Below are 17,504 nucleotides of genomic sequence, written 5' to 3' on the forward strand. Positions count from 1 at the left end.
CCCGTACTGCACATGCGGCGCTGCGCTGAATGGCCTTAGCACAGGGTTATCTGGGTACGGCGTGAGTGCAAAATGATAATCGACTCGAGTATTTGAACTCGAGCAGGGTAGTGGTGCCGTATATCATCCGGCACCACGACTATCGTGTTCATAAGGGAGTTCCTTTGGTGGAGTTGTCCCGGCGTTCAATCTGGCCCGTTGTATGATACAGTACCCTGCGGGTAATTGCGATCCAACTCCTCATCATGTTTCGGCTACCGTTTAATCGAAGCGCAAGGTTATTTGTTGGGGGTGAGGCCAGGACCTTATGCCAGGGGGTCACACTGCGGGAGGCAGCAAAGCACGGTGGGCTAGCGAGTGAGTAAGTGAGAGAAAAACAACCTGGTTAGCTAGCGTGGCCTTTTTTCATGCGGAGATACTCGAGTCTTCTCCTGGATGAAGTAAAACTGTAACGATTCCGACAGGTAGGCACAAGGAACCCGATACAGGTCCGACAANNNNATAGGTCCCTAAACGTCACGGTACCTTTATCAGCGACACGTCGAGACAGTATCCTCCGGCGAGTTTCCCGTGATGTCGATGGACAGATGTGGATTGGATACTGGGGTTTGGGAGTTTGGTGAGGGGTGGCTTGGCAACCCCAGCTGATTGTATGACATCCGTTTATGATTGGAGGGACCGCTGCTCATGAGGCTTTTGAGAGTCGGAGGAGAGGGGTGGGGGGAAGGGTGGGGAAGACCGATTTTTCCGACACAAACAGCAATGATGACAGATGTGCCGTGAAAGTCACACAAGTCCTCCGGCCCCAAAGTAAAATACTTCCGACTGTACTCGTATAGAAGCACTTGCTAGACAAGATTCCCCATTTGTGTGTTGAAATATGCCTTGGGCGATTGGCCCCGCTAACGACAGAAATCGCCCGGGTCACCGTACCGGCCGGCCTTTCGCGAGGTAATAAGTTCGAGGTTCTTGCTCCTCTCTGATGGGCGATTGCGGTGCAGTGCAACGACGGCACCACGCATGTTCTTTGCGTGGAACTTATCGCGAGTGGTTCTCCTCTCTTGGCCTTCAGACCGGTAGCCCGGATGGACAGGATTCGTCTTGTCCAAGTTTGATAATTCGACCCTAGCGTACTGCTCGAGCACAGTAGGGTCGCTGGTCACGAGACTGCGCTCGATAAAGTATGGTGCTATCCAGAGTCAGATAACTAGTCCTAATATAACAGTGACTTTACTTCTTTTGACAATATATTTGGCCTATGATATCACTCAGCTAGAACTTTTTTTTTCTATAATTATCAATTGCCAACCCTCCCCCTCCCCCGAGGCCCGCACGAAATCTGCCCAACCTTGAGAAGCTATTACAGCAAGAACCGCCTCTCTGGAATGGAACACACTCGTAAATGTCTTCTTCTCATGATTTGGGATTCTTATGGGGAATGAATAACCAAAATAATACTAAATGATGTCCTCCGTCAAAAAAGTTGGGAGAATAAAGTTACCGTTGCCGTGGATAGGCATCACTCGCGAAGGCTGGTTCAAGTTGCTGGTTCCGTAGGGCATTCTTTTCCTGGGCATCAGCTCCACGCTCTCTTCCCTCTTCCGGGGACGAATTGGTCTCACCAGTCCCCAGAATCATGGCGAGTGGGCTTTCTTACTTTACTGGGCTATCGTGAGGTCCTAGGTTTCAATGGCGTGCTTAAAACCACGGAGAAGGCTCACGCATGATACCATAGACAACAGTGCACGGTGTCTCTTGGAAAGAGTTTTTTCTTTTTCTTTCTCTTCTCTTCTCTTTCTCGCTCTCGTTCTTTTTTTGGCGAACCTTGCCTCTGTTTCCATGAAGAGGGGCCCGCGATCTCTAGGCTAGATACGTTGATATGATGTTGGAGCGCCAAAAATTCCATAATCACATGCATGCGAGAGCAGTGCCTCCGGATTACGGTACAGTACCCCATCCAATCCATGGTTTCGATTTCTGCCAATGCTTGGTAGTACTTTAGGGATCCAAAGTCTGAAAATATTCTTTTCCTTCTTTGGCCAGCATTTGCGAATAGCAAGAGGATGTCGGAAATAATTTGTGAGGGTATTCCGAGAGTAGAGTAGCCAGTTATAATAGGAGGTACCTGAGTAAGTATCGGTATGGCAGGTACTGCTGCGCAATTTTTTGCCCCACAAAAGCGGAGAGGGTTGGCCGGGGCTTGCTCTGAGACTCTGGGGAATCCCGATTGTGGGGAGGAAAAGATCCAATGGAATGTCAAAACAGAACAGGGATCGATAAAGCTGGATCAGGGAGGGGGGAGTGGGAGGGGTTATGATCGAGAAGGGATGAAGGAGTGCCAAACCATACTTGGAATAGGGGATTGGAAACGATAAAAGTGTAATTCCAAAGATTGGATGGGTGGGTGGGTAGATGGGTGGATTAGGAAGGGTATGATCGACGTCAGGATAACTCTCCTCGAGCACCGTAGGGGAGTTGAGTGTGGTGTACTCGTAGACTACCGCAGTAGACTATGATACTCGCAGGCAGCAGTGGTGGTGTTGAGGGGGCTTGAGAGCTCATGGTGAGTGAGTGGTGCCTTAGGGTGTGGTTGTGGTGGTTGTGGTAGGTTAGCTGGGAGGGAAGTGGAGGAGCACCGTGGAGGGAATTTGCTATGGTGCTGCGTGCTGTGCTCGAGTACTCGAGTAGGTGGAGAGGGTGGATAGCTTCATCATAAGCTACGATATGATAAATTACAAGTACCGCAGTTGGCATCGGGAAGCGGTAAGGTTTGCCTGCGCGAGTAAGGCAGGTAAGCTACGAGTACGGTAGAATTTATACCGCTATCACACAAGGGAAAAGGTGCAGTCTACCGGCACCCGGGCAGATTCCGCAGTTTTACAATGAGGATGTGGAACTGAAAATGGAATAATGGGCGATGTTGGCCCTTTTTACTGACGGATGCATGTCCATTGTGCCAATTACCACCCACCACTCTTCTTCCCCTTTGGCTAATTTTTTCCACTTGGTTAGAGTCCAAAATTGACCTTGAACGGAGTGATTTTGGTTCCGCTCGACCACCGCCCCTCGTCTACTCAGCTATATACATGACCTCTCCCCTCCTCCTGCTCCCTCCGACTTTGCTTACGCTTCTCACGCCTTTACCTTCAACCTTACAATATCGGGGGCTTCTGTTGTCGTGCCGAGTGCCATTCAGCCAAACCTCAACATCAAACTTATCTACACACTTCGAACAATTCTTCCATTACCACTCGCCGAGAACCCTCCGAGAATTGCTGTCTCACATCAACATCATTAGCTATGGCCCTCGCAGGCACAACCGCCACAGCAGCTGCTCCCAGTTCTGCTATCTCTGCCACCACAAATTTGGCACCACAGCCAACTACTGATAGTAATTCTGCTGTTGCTGGTCAAAAGAGATCCGCTGCAGCTGCTGGGAACACAAGCGGTACAAACTTCCGCCCAGTGAAGCGTCGAGCTTCAAAGGCCTGCCAATGTTGTCGAGCCAGAAAAGTGCGTTGCAACGTTGTCGAACACGGTGCCCCTTGCACAAACTGCAGACTGGATGAAGTAGAGTGCATCATTACCGAGAGCAGACGAAGAAAGTGAGTAATAAATAAGAAACCCTGCTTCTGAATCCCTATTTACTCCGTCATCTCTCCAAACTTACGCTCTTGTTCAGAAAACTCTGGGGTACCAAGGTTGACAATACCGGCTCCGCCTCCGATACCGGTGCCGACACCACCGCCCAAAGGCAGACTAATGCCTCACCACCAGAAAGGAAAACTAGCCCCCGTCGTAAAAACGAGACCCATATTTCGGGCTCTCCTTCGGCAATGCCAATTGATCTTCCCTCCGACAAGGAGAGTGGTGGCCATGTGCCTCATCTGATTTGTGCGTTCAAACCATTTGTGTATTCAAGAGAAAAAAAAAAAAGCCACCACCCGAATCCCTTCTTACTTTTTCTTGTGTAAACAGACCAGGCGCAAGGTCTGCGAATGGGGTGTGACCGTCGGGCATCTTACGCATCGTCTCATGAATCCCTTCCCTCTTTGGCGAATTCTCTGTCCACACAAACTTCGTCTTCGTCGTCGCATCCACGCAGATTGTTTACCATCCCTCAAGCTTGCATTGAACTGCCGGCCTTTGTCAAGCCTACTCCTATAAAGATTCCGCTTGATGATTTGGAATACCTAACAAAGAAGGGTGCGCTAACACTTCCGGAGGAGCCCCTGCGGAGCGAGCTGCTTCGGAGCCATTTTGACTTTGTGCATCCGTACATGCCGGTGTTGAACAGGAAAGAATTTTTGAGAAGTGTTACCTCCGACGATGGGAGCAAAGGGAAAATCAGTCTGTTACTTTTTCAGGCGGTCATGTTTGCTGGAAGTGCAGTGCGTTTGCACCTTCCTCTTCAGAGTAGATGGTGTGACTAACCGAACTTCCTAGTTTGTCGATATGGAAAGTCTTCGTGCTGCTGGATATCCAACACGCAAAGCTGCTCGGAAGGCATTCTTCACAAAAACCAGGGTATGTGTAATCACTCTGCTATACCCGGGTATTTCTAACCAATGCGAAAAGGCGCTTTACGATTTCGACCATGAACAAGACCGGATGTCACTCGTTCAAGCGATTTTGCTAATGACATATTGGTATGAGACACCAGACGACCAAAAGGATACATGGCATTGGATGGGGGTTGCTATTTCCCTTTCACACACAATTGGCCTACACAGAGACCCGGCAAACTCGAATATGGATCCCGACCGCAAGAAATTATGGAAGCGAATTTGGTGGAGTTGTTTCATGCGGGATAGATTGGTGGCATTGGGAATGAGGAGGCCAACAAGAATAAAGAGCGAGGATTGCGATGTGCCGATGCTTACACTGGATGATTTTTCAATTGATACAGGCCCTGATGGTGAGGAGGATTCGATGTTCTGGAGTTATGGGGAAAGGCAGAGGAAGGAAATGGAGTCGCGCCGACAAAGGGAGCTTGCAATCCTGTGCATTCAGAAAGCCAAGTTGTGTAAGGTTATCAGTCGGGTTCTTTCCGCACAATACTCAGTATTGAACACCAACCAAGGAAGTTTAGCGGCCGACGGAAGCACCAGGACCACTATGATGCTATTGCCCAAAAAGCTAGATCCTGAGTGTTGCCAAGTGGAGAGATGTGATGAAGAACTGGCTAGGTGGGTACAGGAGCTGCCGGAGGAAGCGATCTATCGGCCAGTTGGCGTCAACATCCCGATAGACGAGGTCCTTACCCTGCACAGGAATCTTCTTCACATGTGTTACTAGTGAGTCACTCAAACGTCCGGGTCAACCTTTAGAATGATAGCGATGATTGATTATTTCTCTGTAGCACAACTGTCAGCGCTCTTCACAGGCCCCAGGTTCTGCCGTCTGCACCAGCGCCTTGGCCGGCACAGCGCAACAGTTCTGAGCTTCAGGAGGTTTCTCGTAGAAAGGTTCGACAAGCGGCCTCTGAGATTACTCATCTCGCGGAGGAGCTGGTTGACTTGGACCTCGTCAAGTACCTTCCAACCACCGGGTATGTGGGAACGAACCACTCTATTTTTTTTTTTTTTTTTTACACCTTTACTGATAGAACCACAGTGTTACCGTAATGCTTCCGGCGGTGATTATCCACTTGCTCGACATTAAATCGTCAAATGCGTTGACGAGGGAGCTTAGTTTGGAGGGATTCGGCCTCTGCATGCAGGTTATGCAAGGGCTTCGACAATCATACTCGGCAGCCGACTATGCAACTCATTTCCTGGAGGCTGCTATCAAGAAGGCGGAAATTCAGGTTGCCGGTCACAAGAAGTTGAGTCAAAGGAGAAGAGCGAGATACCACCATCACTTTGACCACCTAACTCCGCAAAAGCCCACGGCTATCGGCTCCCCACACAGCACACAATTTAGCGGCAATGCAATCGCAATCCCTGCCTCCGCTCCGCCGTCCAATGCAGCGCTCACCCCGCCCCCTGACATTGAAAATACCAACATGCCGGATGCTACACCCCTGGATGAGAATGAACTCCAGCTCAAATTAGAAACCTTCCTCCAATCTCCATCATCTCCAAAACAGGACGATCACCAGGCCCCAACCCTGCACTCACTACCCCAGAATTCTGCGGCCACTTTCACAATTGGTAGTAACGGTGTGCTCCGAGTCCGCGAGGAGCTCTTATTCCCTTCGGAAAGGTCGGCCCCAATGACACCATACCTATCGGTCCCCCGTGCTACCGACGACGAAGACAGAGACCTGGGCGCTCTGCTCAACCTCGACGGCCAGGATAATGACCCGTTCTTTGGACACTACGATGAGGCGCCGCTGGTGGGCCAGAAACGCTTCGATGGTGGTACCAGAGCATTTGACCTTGTCGGGAATTCAAGCACATGGCTAGAGGAAGACATGTCCAGGATCCTGGATGGCGTGGATTTCGATATCGATGACGTTATTCAGGTTTTGGAGACGGAGATTAATTAATTGATCAGGCACTTCATATTTCCCACTTATTGTCTAATAACCGTTCTTAGTATCCTTTTCCGCCCTCTATTTTTTTCTTTTCTTCTCTTTTCCGGTTTGGTTCGCGTGGGATCTACCTACAATCAGCCTATTACGATACCATGGCACAGCAGGGGGGCGAAAAGCTTTGTTGAACGACTGGGCCGATAGGAGTGATGGTGTTTTTTTCTTCCCGCTGTTCTTTTGTCCTTTTCGTATCGTACCGGTACCGGTACCCACTCTATCGCATTTTTTTTTTCCCAATCACGTGTATTGTAACCTATGACATCTTGTATAGTATGACAATTTCCCTCTAGTGTATACATACCCAAGCCGGCCGATGCTGCAATGGCAATAAAAAAGCAAAGGGTTCATCAAGTCGCTGTGATTACTCGCGTGCTTCTGCGCTCACCCACCATTTTTGTGATGGTTCGATGCACGACAAATTTATAATATATCTTAGCTTCAAATCCGTGTACTCGAGTAGCAGAGCAGTCGCGGGCTCCACACTTGGGATGTTGTGCAGATATGTTCAATTCACTAGTCTCTACTCGAGCACTCTACTCGTAGAGACTGGCAGGAAAGATTAATTCGAGCGGGAGCTGGACCGATTCAAAGTTGGTATGGGGAACCGGGCCAGCAGCGAATACTAGAGTACAGTACCGGTACCCTCAGGTATGATACCGTACTTGTAACAGGGCACGATGCTGACTGTAACGAGAAACATCTTGGCATTATTCTTTCCGATTAGGAGGCTAATACGCATATCACTGCCGCATCAGGAGACGATGAATTAGCACAAATGGCCGATTTGTAATTAGTTCCCGGAACCGTCCCACCCTCTGATCCAATGCCGCAAGGGGGCGGGAGTAGGGTTGCGCATCGGTATACCGAACTCGTGCACCCCCCCAACCTTTGCGGGGTCCACCGACTGCGAGCACCGCATCGAGCATGACATGTCGTAGACTATCGTATGAGGTGGGGTCCCCTTGTTCAAGCGCAGAGGTCAGGCCTTTGTCCACTAGGGGTCCAAGTTTATCGGCGATATGCTCGACGCACCATCCTTTCGGCCATCCACACTCCGCTCTTCTACGGTACTCGTACATATCCGATGGATATCATATCATAGTTCAGCACACCCTATTACACGCTGGAATGCCCCATGCGCAATTATCGGGGACAGGCATGATCTGTATGGAACCCCGGTCTCATGACTTCTAGAACGTTACGCCCGGACTTTTTCATATTCGCATGTGAGAAGCCCCTCTCCCACTTCCTCATCCCCCGCCAGTATTCAGCTATGAGGGAACTCGAGCAGGGCGCAAGGCAGAACGAAATCGAAGGAAAAAAGAGTCGACGACCTTCGAGCGATGTTTTCAACACCAGGACGATACTGTGCAACTCCTGGAAGGGAAAACGGACTGAAAAATGAAAACGTTCTCATCAGATGCATGGCCAGAGAGCCCAGGATTTCCGTGCATACCAACATCACGTCACGACAATACGAGTGTTAGACTACTCGAGTATGATATGCCCCGGCCGTTCCAGATGCCCTCATGCGTGCCACCTTCCCCCTCCTCACCCTCCCACACCCACTCACGCACAGTTATTATCGTTTTCTTGAGAAGGGATTTTTCCCTAGTGCGGGTACTCGAGTACTGGTACTGGTAAATTTCATCCCTTTATGATGTGGTGAGCTTTGCTGACAGCGGTACCAGTACCGGTATTAGGAGGATGCAGTGTGCGGCAGTCTAGGTCCTGTTGATCACGAATCGAATTCCACAGCTCCTCAATCACATGAAAGGGAAAAACAGCCATGTCAAGTAAGTTAAGCTCTCCGGAAAAATCATTTCCCCGCACTTTATCTCATACCAAGGTAGGTAGGTAACCTTGACCACATGCGAAATCCGTAGTAGAAAAATAATCGCAGACCCAACCACCCCCACAATTTACCGTCGTTTCCAACTCCGTCGCCGTTCTTGAGTCGCAGATTTTATCAGGGTTTTTTTTATCCATTCCATTTTGGCCTTTGGTATCATAGCTTGAAAAGCCCCAAAAAGTGTTCGGGGTCTTGGCTGCTCCCCCGCGGCGGCTTGGCGCCAAGCCCAAGGGGTGATCATGGTGAAAATCCCCGGACCCCTAATTCAGTTATCGAGCTACAAGTAATAAACGCTGGGAAAAAAAGAGGATTCAAAGATTGAGGTTGGAGTTGCGACAGCTGTATTATAGTGAGAATCGCAATTTCCCCCCGCAGTACCGCTACCCCTGCCAAGACTGGCTATCCGAGTATCTTTCTGGGTTTTGTGGGTTTGATGTGTTGGATGGACAGTGAATTGGGAGGTGGAGATACATGTTGGGATGGGCGGGATTGTATCATACGCATTCGATTCATTCCTCACTGCTCGGTTCGGACGCCCGGGTCTGGTCGAGGAGAGTTTTCTTGGCGATCGGGTTGTGGGTTTTGTTTTTTCTTTTCTTTTGCATCTTGTGGGTAAGAGGAGGGGTGAAGCTTTCTTTTTCCTTCTTCCCTAGACTACCGGTACTTGTCTCGAAGCATGTGAAGAGTCTGTCCCACCAATCCTCTCTTCCCGGGTGTGATGTCGGCGGGGGGGGGGAATATTAGAATCATCAAAACAACACTTGGAAACGAAGAAATCCATTTGCATGTGAAGGCGAGCTTTCACCTTCGCGGACGGTTCGAGTGAGCACTCATGATATCTGAGATTTGCAGCCTTCTGTCAGATAAATTCTCCGAAGCATGAATTTGAGAGGGGGGGGACGACACCTGTCAGTCGGGGCTCTTCCACCTTGCGGTAAAGTACAAGTACTGTATACTCGTATGCGTATTTTCTGCATGGGACAATGGCTTCCTGTGTCGACTGGAGGGGTATATGGGTGATTATGGCAATTGCCGGTACCAACATTCTATGCTCTATGCTCCGTGATTCGCTGGGCTCTTGGCACAGGGAAATCCGTCATACGAGTCGACCGGGCAGACTATCTGGGGGGGGCGTGGAGGGTGCAGGGAACGCTATTTTGTTAGGTGCGGGACTTGTTCAAGGGTTTTCTGGGGGGATGGGGTGATTTTGCGCCTGCCAGACCATTGCGGATGTGGATATTCAGATGTGAGGCTTCCCGATGGAGGAATGCATTGAATTCCTGTGGGTCAGGGCTGGGTCGCTGTTAATGAACTAGCGTGTTGCGTTCGAGATGTGAGATTGTAGGCGATTGTGGGAAGCAACTTGCCTTCCGAAATCTGACGGGGTTTCCCCGAGTATCTCGAGTGGTGAGATTCTATCCATGAGTAGACCTGGCTAGCTGGTATCTATTGCAGCAGTCTTCGCCGATCCCCGGATTGAAAAGGGGATTCCTCCCGCCACAATCCAGGCGGGGGCGGACATGGGTTCAGACTTCACCGACCACATCTCTGCTGCTGGCTCTTCGCAGCCTCTCCGCCTTAGCTCTGGAGCCCAACCGCCCCCTCGATATGCCAGAAAATTCTTGACTCTATCCTACTTTTTCATCACTTCGGTGAACTATATATCTCTTGGGTAGCTAAAGAGCGATAGGGAAACCCGGGAAGACCAAACGAATAATGCTCAGAAACAAAATGTTGATAGGATGCTTGAATTGTACTTTTGAAATTGTGGTTGCGATTGAGGGTGAGGAGAGGAGAGGGGAGTGTGGGACTGACAAGACCCGAATTTAATATTATTATACCTTATTCAGAGCCCCCACTTATCGATTCTCTATTTACTATCCATTAAACAAAACATCCGGAATTAATTTCTACGACACCGCATATGAAAACACCACGGCCACTTGGCTCGTTGAAACCAAAAGTATCCATGGAACTGCAATATGCCTACTTTTCATACAGTAAACCAAGTTCAGCGACAGGGCGGCGCAGCGCAATCAAGCCATACCGCCAAAGGGCTTGCTCTAGACCCCAATAGTCAGCGGATCACGGGTGTGTATGATATAAAGAGGAATCACTCACTGATCCTTATTGAAACTTAAGACTAGTACATACTTCAGTGCCAACAAGATTGACCAAAATATGTGAGAAAGTCGTGCCAATGGGAAATCAATGGCTGGTGATGCTATTACCTTATGCTAAAGGGGCTTTTTCCCGGTACTCAAGTGGTGCAACTTCCCCAGCGACGCCCATCCCCGGGTCCCGGGAGTATTTTCATCGGGAGGGAACAACCAGAATGACCTTTCTACTCTTCATAAGTTTGTGTGATAGAAAGTCACCTGATTATCTCTAGAGCTGCCATGCTGTATGTTTTCCAGAAAAGTACCCGTAACGCCGTTTGTGTAGCCGGAGCTATATTTTTTTCCTCTTAACAACACGGCAAGCATTTCTTTAACACCCCAATTCGCACTGCACAACTGACCCTCTTAGTTATCGGTATTAAAGCCCTATGTTAAGCTCACTGCTTAAAAATATACCCTCTACATAAACTAATAAAAGACATCCTGCCGGCCATTGCTTTTATTGGGATGGGGAAAGCCTTTGTGCGAAAGGTTTTGAAGCAATTTTTCCCAATCCTCTTGCATTCGCAGGTCCAGTTCGAGTGGGAATCACTGGGAAGGAATCCCGGCGGGGAACCTGGGGGTGCCGTGGCGGCCCACGAGTGACGACCTCCTCCAAACGGGCGCATCAAGCAAGACCTTCCAAGGTAGACACCCCGTTGGCAGCAAGCCATATATCTCCAGATGCATAACACGCCTCGGGAACCTCTGACGGGACAAAACCCTGCTGGCCAAATAAACTCTCCTGCCATGTCCGGAGCAGGGTTCAGGATTTCCCCGTTACATTTAACGGGTGTATCTTTGCCAATCCATTCGAGGCCATGGATAGCCGACAGTCAGCTGCGGTGCTGTCGGGGCAAGAACCATTGGTTGTAGTTTGGGATTTTCTCTGTAGCGAGTGATTTTTCATGAAGCCACGGATGCTCTCGGAGATGGAGTGGGTAGCGGGGAGATGACAACTCGCCACTAACCCAAGCTCCCTCACCCAATAATTTAACGAATTTTGGTATACATAATCGCCCTATTGCGCTTTCTTCCCCAAGCGAATTGGGAGGGTAGGATAGTTCAAGGGGATTAGTATTTTCTTGGTGCATGATTCGTCTACCCACTGGCCATGTTTTCCGCTAGCCATGTTTTTATTCTTTCTTTCAAGATTATCAGGGTGAGAACACAGATTGCCGGAGTTACTGGGCTGGTATATTGCTTCTCTGCACCGGGCATGTCCATGGTTTTCCCAGGAGTTTTGCTGGAAAAAGGCCGTCAGTATTTCATCGTTATTCGGTTTCTCAGATATAACCCAAATATAACTAGACAATTGCTCATCCCTAACACTGCGAGCAGTTTTTCCTTTTTTCAACCCCCCATCACTGCACTAACTGCAAAGTACAGAACCCAGCCCAGTCCGCATCGGACAAGGGGACATTCAAAACAGACTATATCGATGGCGAATCATGGCGAGAAACTCCACTTGAAATCTCGCTTGAAACCCTTTCTATTTAGCAGCATCTCGTCTCCAATCCGACATCCAAACGACGTCGTCCTTTCAGCCCTATAAAACTAACCATAACACCCCAACCACACAATATCTACTCTCTGCAACACGGCTGTCGGACAAGATCATTTCGCAATCAGACACAAACCCCAGAAAGACCAGATACCAAACGCAGCGACAACACCATGGCCCGATCAGATATCGAAAACGCTACCTCAATTCGCCAATTCCCCGCGACCACGCAATATCCTCTCTCGGGAATTGAGATACCGGAGCCCCAAACTCGCGGCAACAACGGCCTCGGCCGCTATTGGCAATGCTGCAATTGCAAGTCCCAGAATTTCAGGGGCAATTCGGAATGCACCCATTGTTATAAGATAAGGTGTGGCAGTTGTACTGATATTAGATAATGTACTGACTATCCTGCACTTTTCTCGGGAGTCGTGCTTGTTCTGCAGGAGGAAGAGAAGGGGGATGGTAGGATGGGCACACTCTCCGAGTGTTTTTTTTTTCCCATTTGATCTATAGTTTTATCAATCCTGTATCCGCGATCACTTTTATGGTTGGAAAGAGTTGACAAGCCCCCAGCTATCCAAATTGAAACCCGCAGCTGAGGGCAATATTATGAGCTCGATGTATCATGCATCTAGAAAAAAACGAAAAATAACCAAAATTAAGTATCCCCGCAAAAGTGACATGCAAAACTAGTACTCAACAGACCCAAGAAAGGTTTGGTAGTGGGAGGAACAAAAATTAAGGTCTGCTATCCTTCCTGCAAATGTCAGTAGTGGGCCGTCCCTGTAACCGTTATTACCGTGATCCGGGAGCGCTAGAAAGCACTTTAAACAAAATAATAAACTGTGCTATGGAAAGGTACTCTTCTCATAATCCACGATTCTCCCGGTGCTTTCGGGTTTGGCGCTTCATGTCTCCATGCATGGGGTCCGGGATGGGGATGCTTTTCAGACGAATATCCGGAAAAGGAAACTTGGCAATGGTCAAACCCTTTTTTCTTCCGTGATGCAAGAAGAAAATATCGAGGAAAGTCGTCGGAAGCGTTATTGCCCTGGTAGCGGGGATTGACTCACTTAGACTTTGTCCTAACTTCTAAGACCTCCCCTTCAAATACATGCAACACATATTTGGATTATGGAACTAGAGGCGGGAGGTTTGATAGAAAATTCTTTGAACCTGTCCGATCACTTCGGTTCAATTTCCTGATACGAAAACTAAAGCGTACTAGCAGTGATCAGTATTTATAAGCAATGGAGGCAAAAGCGAAGTTAATTCTATTTGGCAGCATCTATATCTCACCTGCCAGCCACAGCCACCATCATGCCAGATGTCACCCACCACCTCTAATATAAATATCAGGGCACTAACCCAGCTTGATACCTAATAACAAGGAAGTGGTATGATATGTTAGATTTAGAAATAGTCTATAGAGCTTCATTTAGATTGTCCATAAGATCTCAACTATTGTATAATTGTACAACAGGCAACTGTTTGCAATTGTAACTTAAGAGGGGCAATTGGATATGTATATTGAGTAAGCTACATGATATTTAGAGGATATTACAGGCACGTATTGTCAGGAGTAGTATGGTTTGAAGATAGATTAGTTGAAGTTCTGTATTTTATTGCTTTTAAGTGAGGTGTGTAAGCAATAGCATATATATATACATAAGTACACCAACCTGTAGTAAAAGAAATATAATGGGGAAAAACATAAGTGCGAACATGTTTGATCCTGAAAACCTGCCAAGAAAAATCCCCAAAGTGCATAAAAATCTAAGATGGTATGCGGGAAATATTAAGGAAATATTATAAATCTAGTATGTAATAAAGATGTATTAATATGTAGGAAAGATAAAGAAAATCCCATTAATGCTGTAACAAGATAAGAAAATAATGTATAAGTTTCCTGTTCATATTCAATGCAATATTTATGAAATCAACATAATTAACATACATATGATCTGGTGTAGTAATGTCTACAGGGTATAGGTTTTAACTGAAACATAACAAAGTAAGTGAAAATATAATGCAAATTATTAAATAGATTGAAACATAACATTGGAAAGAAATTTCAAAAGCAATAACCTCATTATTCTTATTTTATTGTATATTGACAAAATTAACTGCAATTTAACAATCAGTGGCAATTCACCCCTCTTCATCACCCCACACTCTCAACAGTACCTAAAGAAATTGCTCTAAGTCAACCAAGAAGAAACCATTCTGCTCAATTCTTTTTTTCAATAAACTGTCTTCTATTCTTCGTGGTAATGCTAAAAAACCTATTCCCTTCACACATCTCTCTGAGTTTACCAAGTGGAGGATTCTCAGGTTACACAAGCCTCAAATGAGATGTTAGCAAATTTCCCACTACCTTAATATCCCCTACACTACTGTCAGAGACACAATTTCAAAAAGACGTCAAGAGGGCAAGAAGAATCAGGGTTGAGGAAGATATCTAAAAACTACCAAGTTACAGGATGATGCTATGGTGGAGGAAGCTCATAAAAATCGCCATACTACATATTCTGACATTGCTGAGCAAGTTTCTCTCAATGTTTCTAGTCGGACAGTAACGAGAAGACTTGAAAAAAAGCATCTTAGAAAGTGGATGGCATAAGAGCGAGTTCATTTAGATAAGAATCTAGCTCAAGAGAGGTTGAAATAGATATTAGCTTATAGGCATTGAACAAAGGAGATGTGGAGAAGAAAGACATTGGGGGGGGATGAGGTAGTTGTGGAAAGGGGAGAGGGAAAGAGGAGAAAATGTATTTTTGATAACTATATGAGAAATAAAATAAGGATTGTGTTGAACTTAAGGCTAGGAGAGGGGAGAGAGAGATTAGCCAGATGATGACTAGTTGTTTTTATAGTCAAACTCATGGTCTTTTTTTGCCTGTTTTCCTGATCCTTCTTCTGCTAGGAGTAGAGTTACTGGGAAGTCAATTATTAATGTTTATTATCATTATGACTTTCGAGAAATATGGGAGAATATCAGAAAAAAGGCTGGAGAAGAAGAGGTATTTTTTATCATTAACAATGCTAAGACTCACTTGCCTGTTAAGAGATGGCTCAGAGGGCAGGGAATTACACTGATGGAAATTCTTGCCTATTTACCAGATCTCAATCTAATTGAAAATATTTGGTCTCTGGTGAAAGTTAAGTTTTACAAGCACTACCCTGAACTATATCTTATGAAGAGCGATGTCAATGTGGTCAGGAAGGCAATAGTAGAGACCATTACTCATTGTTGGAAACTTCTTGACCTAAAGATTTTTGATACTTTAGCTGGATCAATGGTGGATAGAATAGAGGCAATTATTAAGGCTCATGAATGGTATACCAAATATTAATTTCTACTATGTATTTACATCTTTCACTTTTTTTTTCTGGTTGTCATGTTAGTAGATTAGTGGGTGAGTATAGTTGTCATTGCCGAAGATTTTCCTCTATTGAATTGTGGTTAATTTTGTCCACGCTCAATAGTATATATCCAAAATCCTCATTGTTGCCTCCTTCTTGTAATGTATGTAATATATGAGATATAAATATTAGTTATCTGATTAAACCTATTATTGAAATTCCTTAATTCATTTTATATTATATTTCCTTAATAATAATGATATTTTATGTAATGTGTTCGCAAGGTGCTAATCACGTTATCGGTAAAGGATACGATAGTTGGCAGGTGGCCTACTCTTCCGGAGAGGAGGTGAGAGCTGAGAACTAAAGGAGGCTTCGAGGGTGTACTGGGAAACAAAGAGGTAACCGTTCAACCAAGTATATTGAAATACTGTCTGTCGAAGTCTCCCTTTTCTATCGTAGAAACAGGCGGTCTTTAAATACACAAATCTGTTCATGTCTAGCATGAACGAAACTAATCAAAGGTATCAATCGATACACTTTGGTAAAACTCCTTAAGTATCAAAACGATACTTAAAACAAAACATAAAACAAAACCAAGTATCAAACGATACTTAAAACAAACCAAGTATCAAAGCGATACTTAAAACAAAACATAAAACAAAACCAATAACCGAGTACCCGTACCGGTTACATTCCCCAAAACAAAACAACTGTTTAAATAAACAAAACCTAATAATCATCAAAAGCGGATTCTGAGAAACTCATGGCCTCAGTTTCCACTAAAAACTCTTCATCATAAGTGTCACACCAGGGACAAGACGAAACTCTAAGGAAACACTTAGACTCGAAGAATTGCAAGTCACAGTAGTCACGAATACCAGATTCACGTTGTACATCAACCCAAGCGTGATCGCAAGAAGGACAGTAATCTATCCAGAGGATTTCGAAGTAGTCTTCAAGTTGGATAACATCACGGTTCAACAACAGTCCAACAATCTGTTGTCACAGCCTCACATTGAGTTCCACATAGTTTGACATCGTTATGGTATTTGGATGGTGATTGGTGACTAGATAAGGTTGTCGAGAGCTTGCTCCATAGTTTGATTTTCCTCATTGCTGCTTTCGAATTCCGACTCAAAGTATGGTGCCCAAAATCCATCTCTATCTTTGAGTTCTGCGTGCCATCGCTCAGTTTCTGGCATTGTAGGTGTCCAGCACATGGTGATATAATTGATTGTTGGGGGGAGGGATTCGTTTGGCATGTTGTCTTTCCACCATTCGTTTACCATATCCATAGCGTGCTCTAGTCCTTCTAGTGGTTCCCAGCTGTTCTCACTCGTCGGATATCCTTTCCATTTGACTAGGAACTGATTATTTCCGTGCCAAAGGCGGTGGTCTCGGATTTCTTCAACTTCCCATTCATCTTTCTTTTCAATGATGATAGGTGCGGGTCGAGAGTGGGTTCTTCCAGGGAACTTGGAGTCGTCATTTGGGTGAAATCATTTGACAACAGAAACATGGAAGACTGCAGTATTGTGGCGGTACATGCGTCCATCCATCCGAACAGTGTAGTTCTCTGTATGCTCATCAAAAAATATGACTTTGAAAGGTCCTCGCCATCGGGGTTGTAGTTTTTTGCTGCGTCCAACATTGGTTATGAACATGTTTCCATGAACTATGAGCATATCATCTGGTAGAATAGGGACATGTTTGTGTTGTCGCTTCTGAGCAGTAGTGGTGCTTCGGAATCGGGCAGCTTTAACAGCTTGGAAGGCATCATTCTGAATCGCTTGATGGCGGTTCAGGTGGTCATCGGAGGCAGGGTCTGAGGAGTTCTTAAATAGTGTTGTAGGTAGGAGGGGGTATTGGTGGCCAAAGACTACCTTGTATGGTGACATTCCCAAGGTATCTGAAAATCCGGTATTGATATATGCAGCGAGCTCAACAAGGGCTGGTTCCCAGTTGGTTTGTCATTCATTGATCATGTTCCTAATTCCAGTCTTAACTTCGCGGATTTTCTGTTCTGCTTGGCCATTAGTCTCGTGATGTCCAGGGGCAGCCATAATGTGGTTGATTTCG

At 46.3% G+C, this 17,504-nt stretch overlaps 2 protein-coding genes; both read left to right on the forward strand.

Annotated features, from left to right (window-relative positions):
• Positions 1-1,544: 1,544 nt before the first annotated feature.
• GSTUM_00012254001 (uncharacterized protein) lies at positions 1,545-6,889 on the forward strand. XM_002842439.2 has 8 exons: positions 1,545-2,953; positions 3,013-3,605; positions 3,683-3,894; positions 3,979-4,391; positions 4,447-4,527; positions 4,579-5,297; positions 5,363-5,551; positions 5,617-6,889. Exons 2-8 carry the CDS (start codon positions 3,301-3,303, stop codon positions 6,491-6,493), a joined length of 2,796 nt encoding a protein of 931 aa, XP_002842485.1. The 5' UTR covers positions 1,545-2,953; positions 3,013-3,300; the 3' UTR covers positions 6,494-6,889.
• Positions 6,890-7,013: 124 nt separating this feature from the next.
• On the forward strand, positions 7,014-9,156 carry GSTUM_00012255001 (uncharacterized protein). XM_002842440.2 has 5 exons: positions 7,014-7,170; positions 7,233-8,178; positions 8,230-8,334; positions 8,392-8,632; positions 8,697-9,156. Exons 2-3 carry the CDS (start codon positions 7,940-7,942, stop codon positions 8,264-8,266), a joined length of 276 nt encoding a protein of 91 aa, XP_002842486.1. The 5' UTR covers positions 7,014-7,170; positions 7,233-7,939; the 3' UTR covers positions 8,267-8,334; positions 8,392-8,632; positions 8,697-9,156.
• Positions 9,157-17,504: the final 8,348 nt, after the last annotated feature.

Source organism: Tuber melanosporum (genome assembly GCF_000151645.1).
Source record: "Tuber melanosporum whole genome shotgun sequence assembly, scaffold_99, strain Mel28".
Classification (NCBI taxonomy): Eukaryota; Fungi; Ascomycota; class Pezizomycetes; order Pezizales; family Tuberaceae; genus Tuber; species Tuber melanosporum.

Coding starts and splice junctions, on each gene's coding strand:
- GSTUM_00012254001 (XM_002842439.2), top strand. CDS start 3,301: ATGGCCCTCGCAGGCACAACCGCCACAGCAGCTGCTCCCAGTTCTGCT. Junction 3,895..3,978: donor CCATGTGCCTCATCTGATTT/GTGCGTTCAAAC, acceptor TTGTGTAAACAG/ACCAGGCGCAAGGTCTGCGA. Junction 5,298..5,362: donor CTTCTTCACATGTGTTACTA/GTGAGTCACTCA, acceptor ATTTCTCTGTAG/CACAACTGTCAGCGCTCTTC.
- GSTUM_00012255001 (XM_002842440.2), top strand. CDS start 7,940: ATGAAAACGTTCTCATCAGATGCATGGCCAGAGAGCCCAGGATTTCCG. Junction 8,179..8,229: donor GTACTCGAGTACTGGTACTG/GTAAATTTCATC, acceptor CAGCGGTACCAG/TACCGGTATTAGGAGGATGC.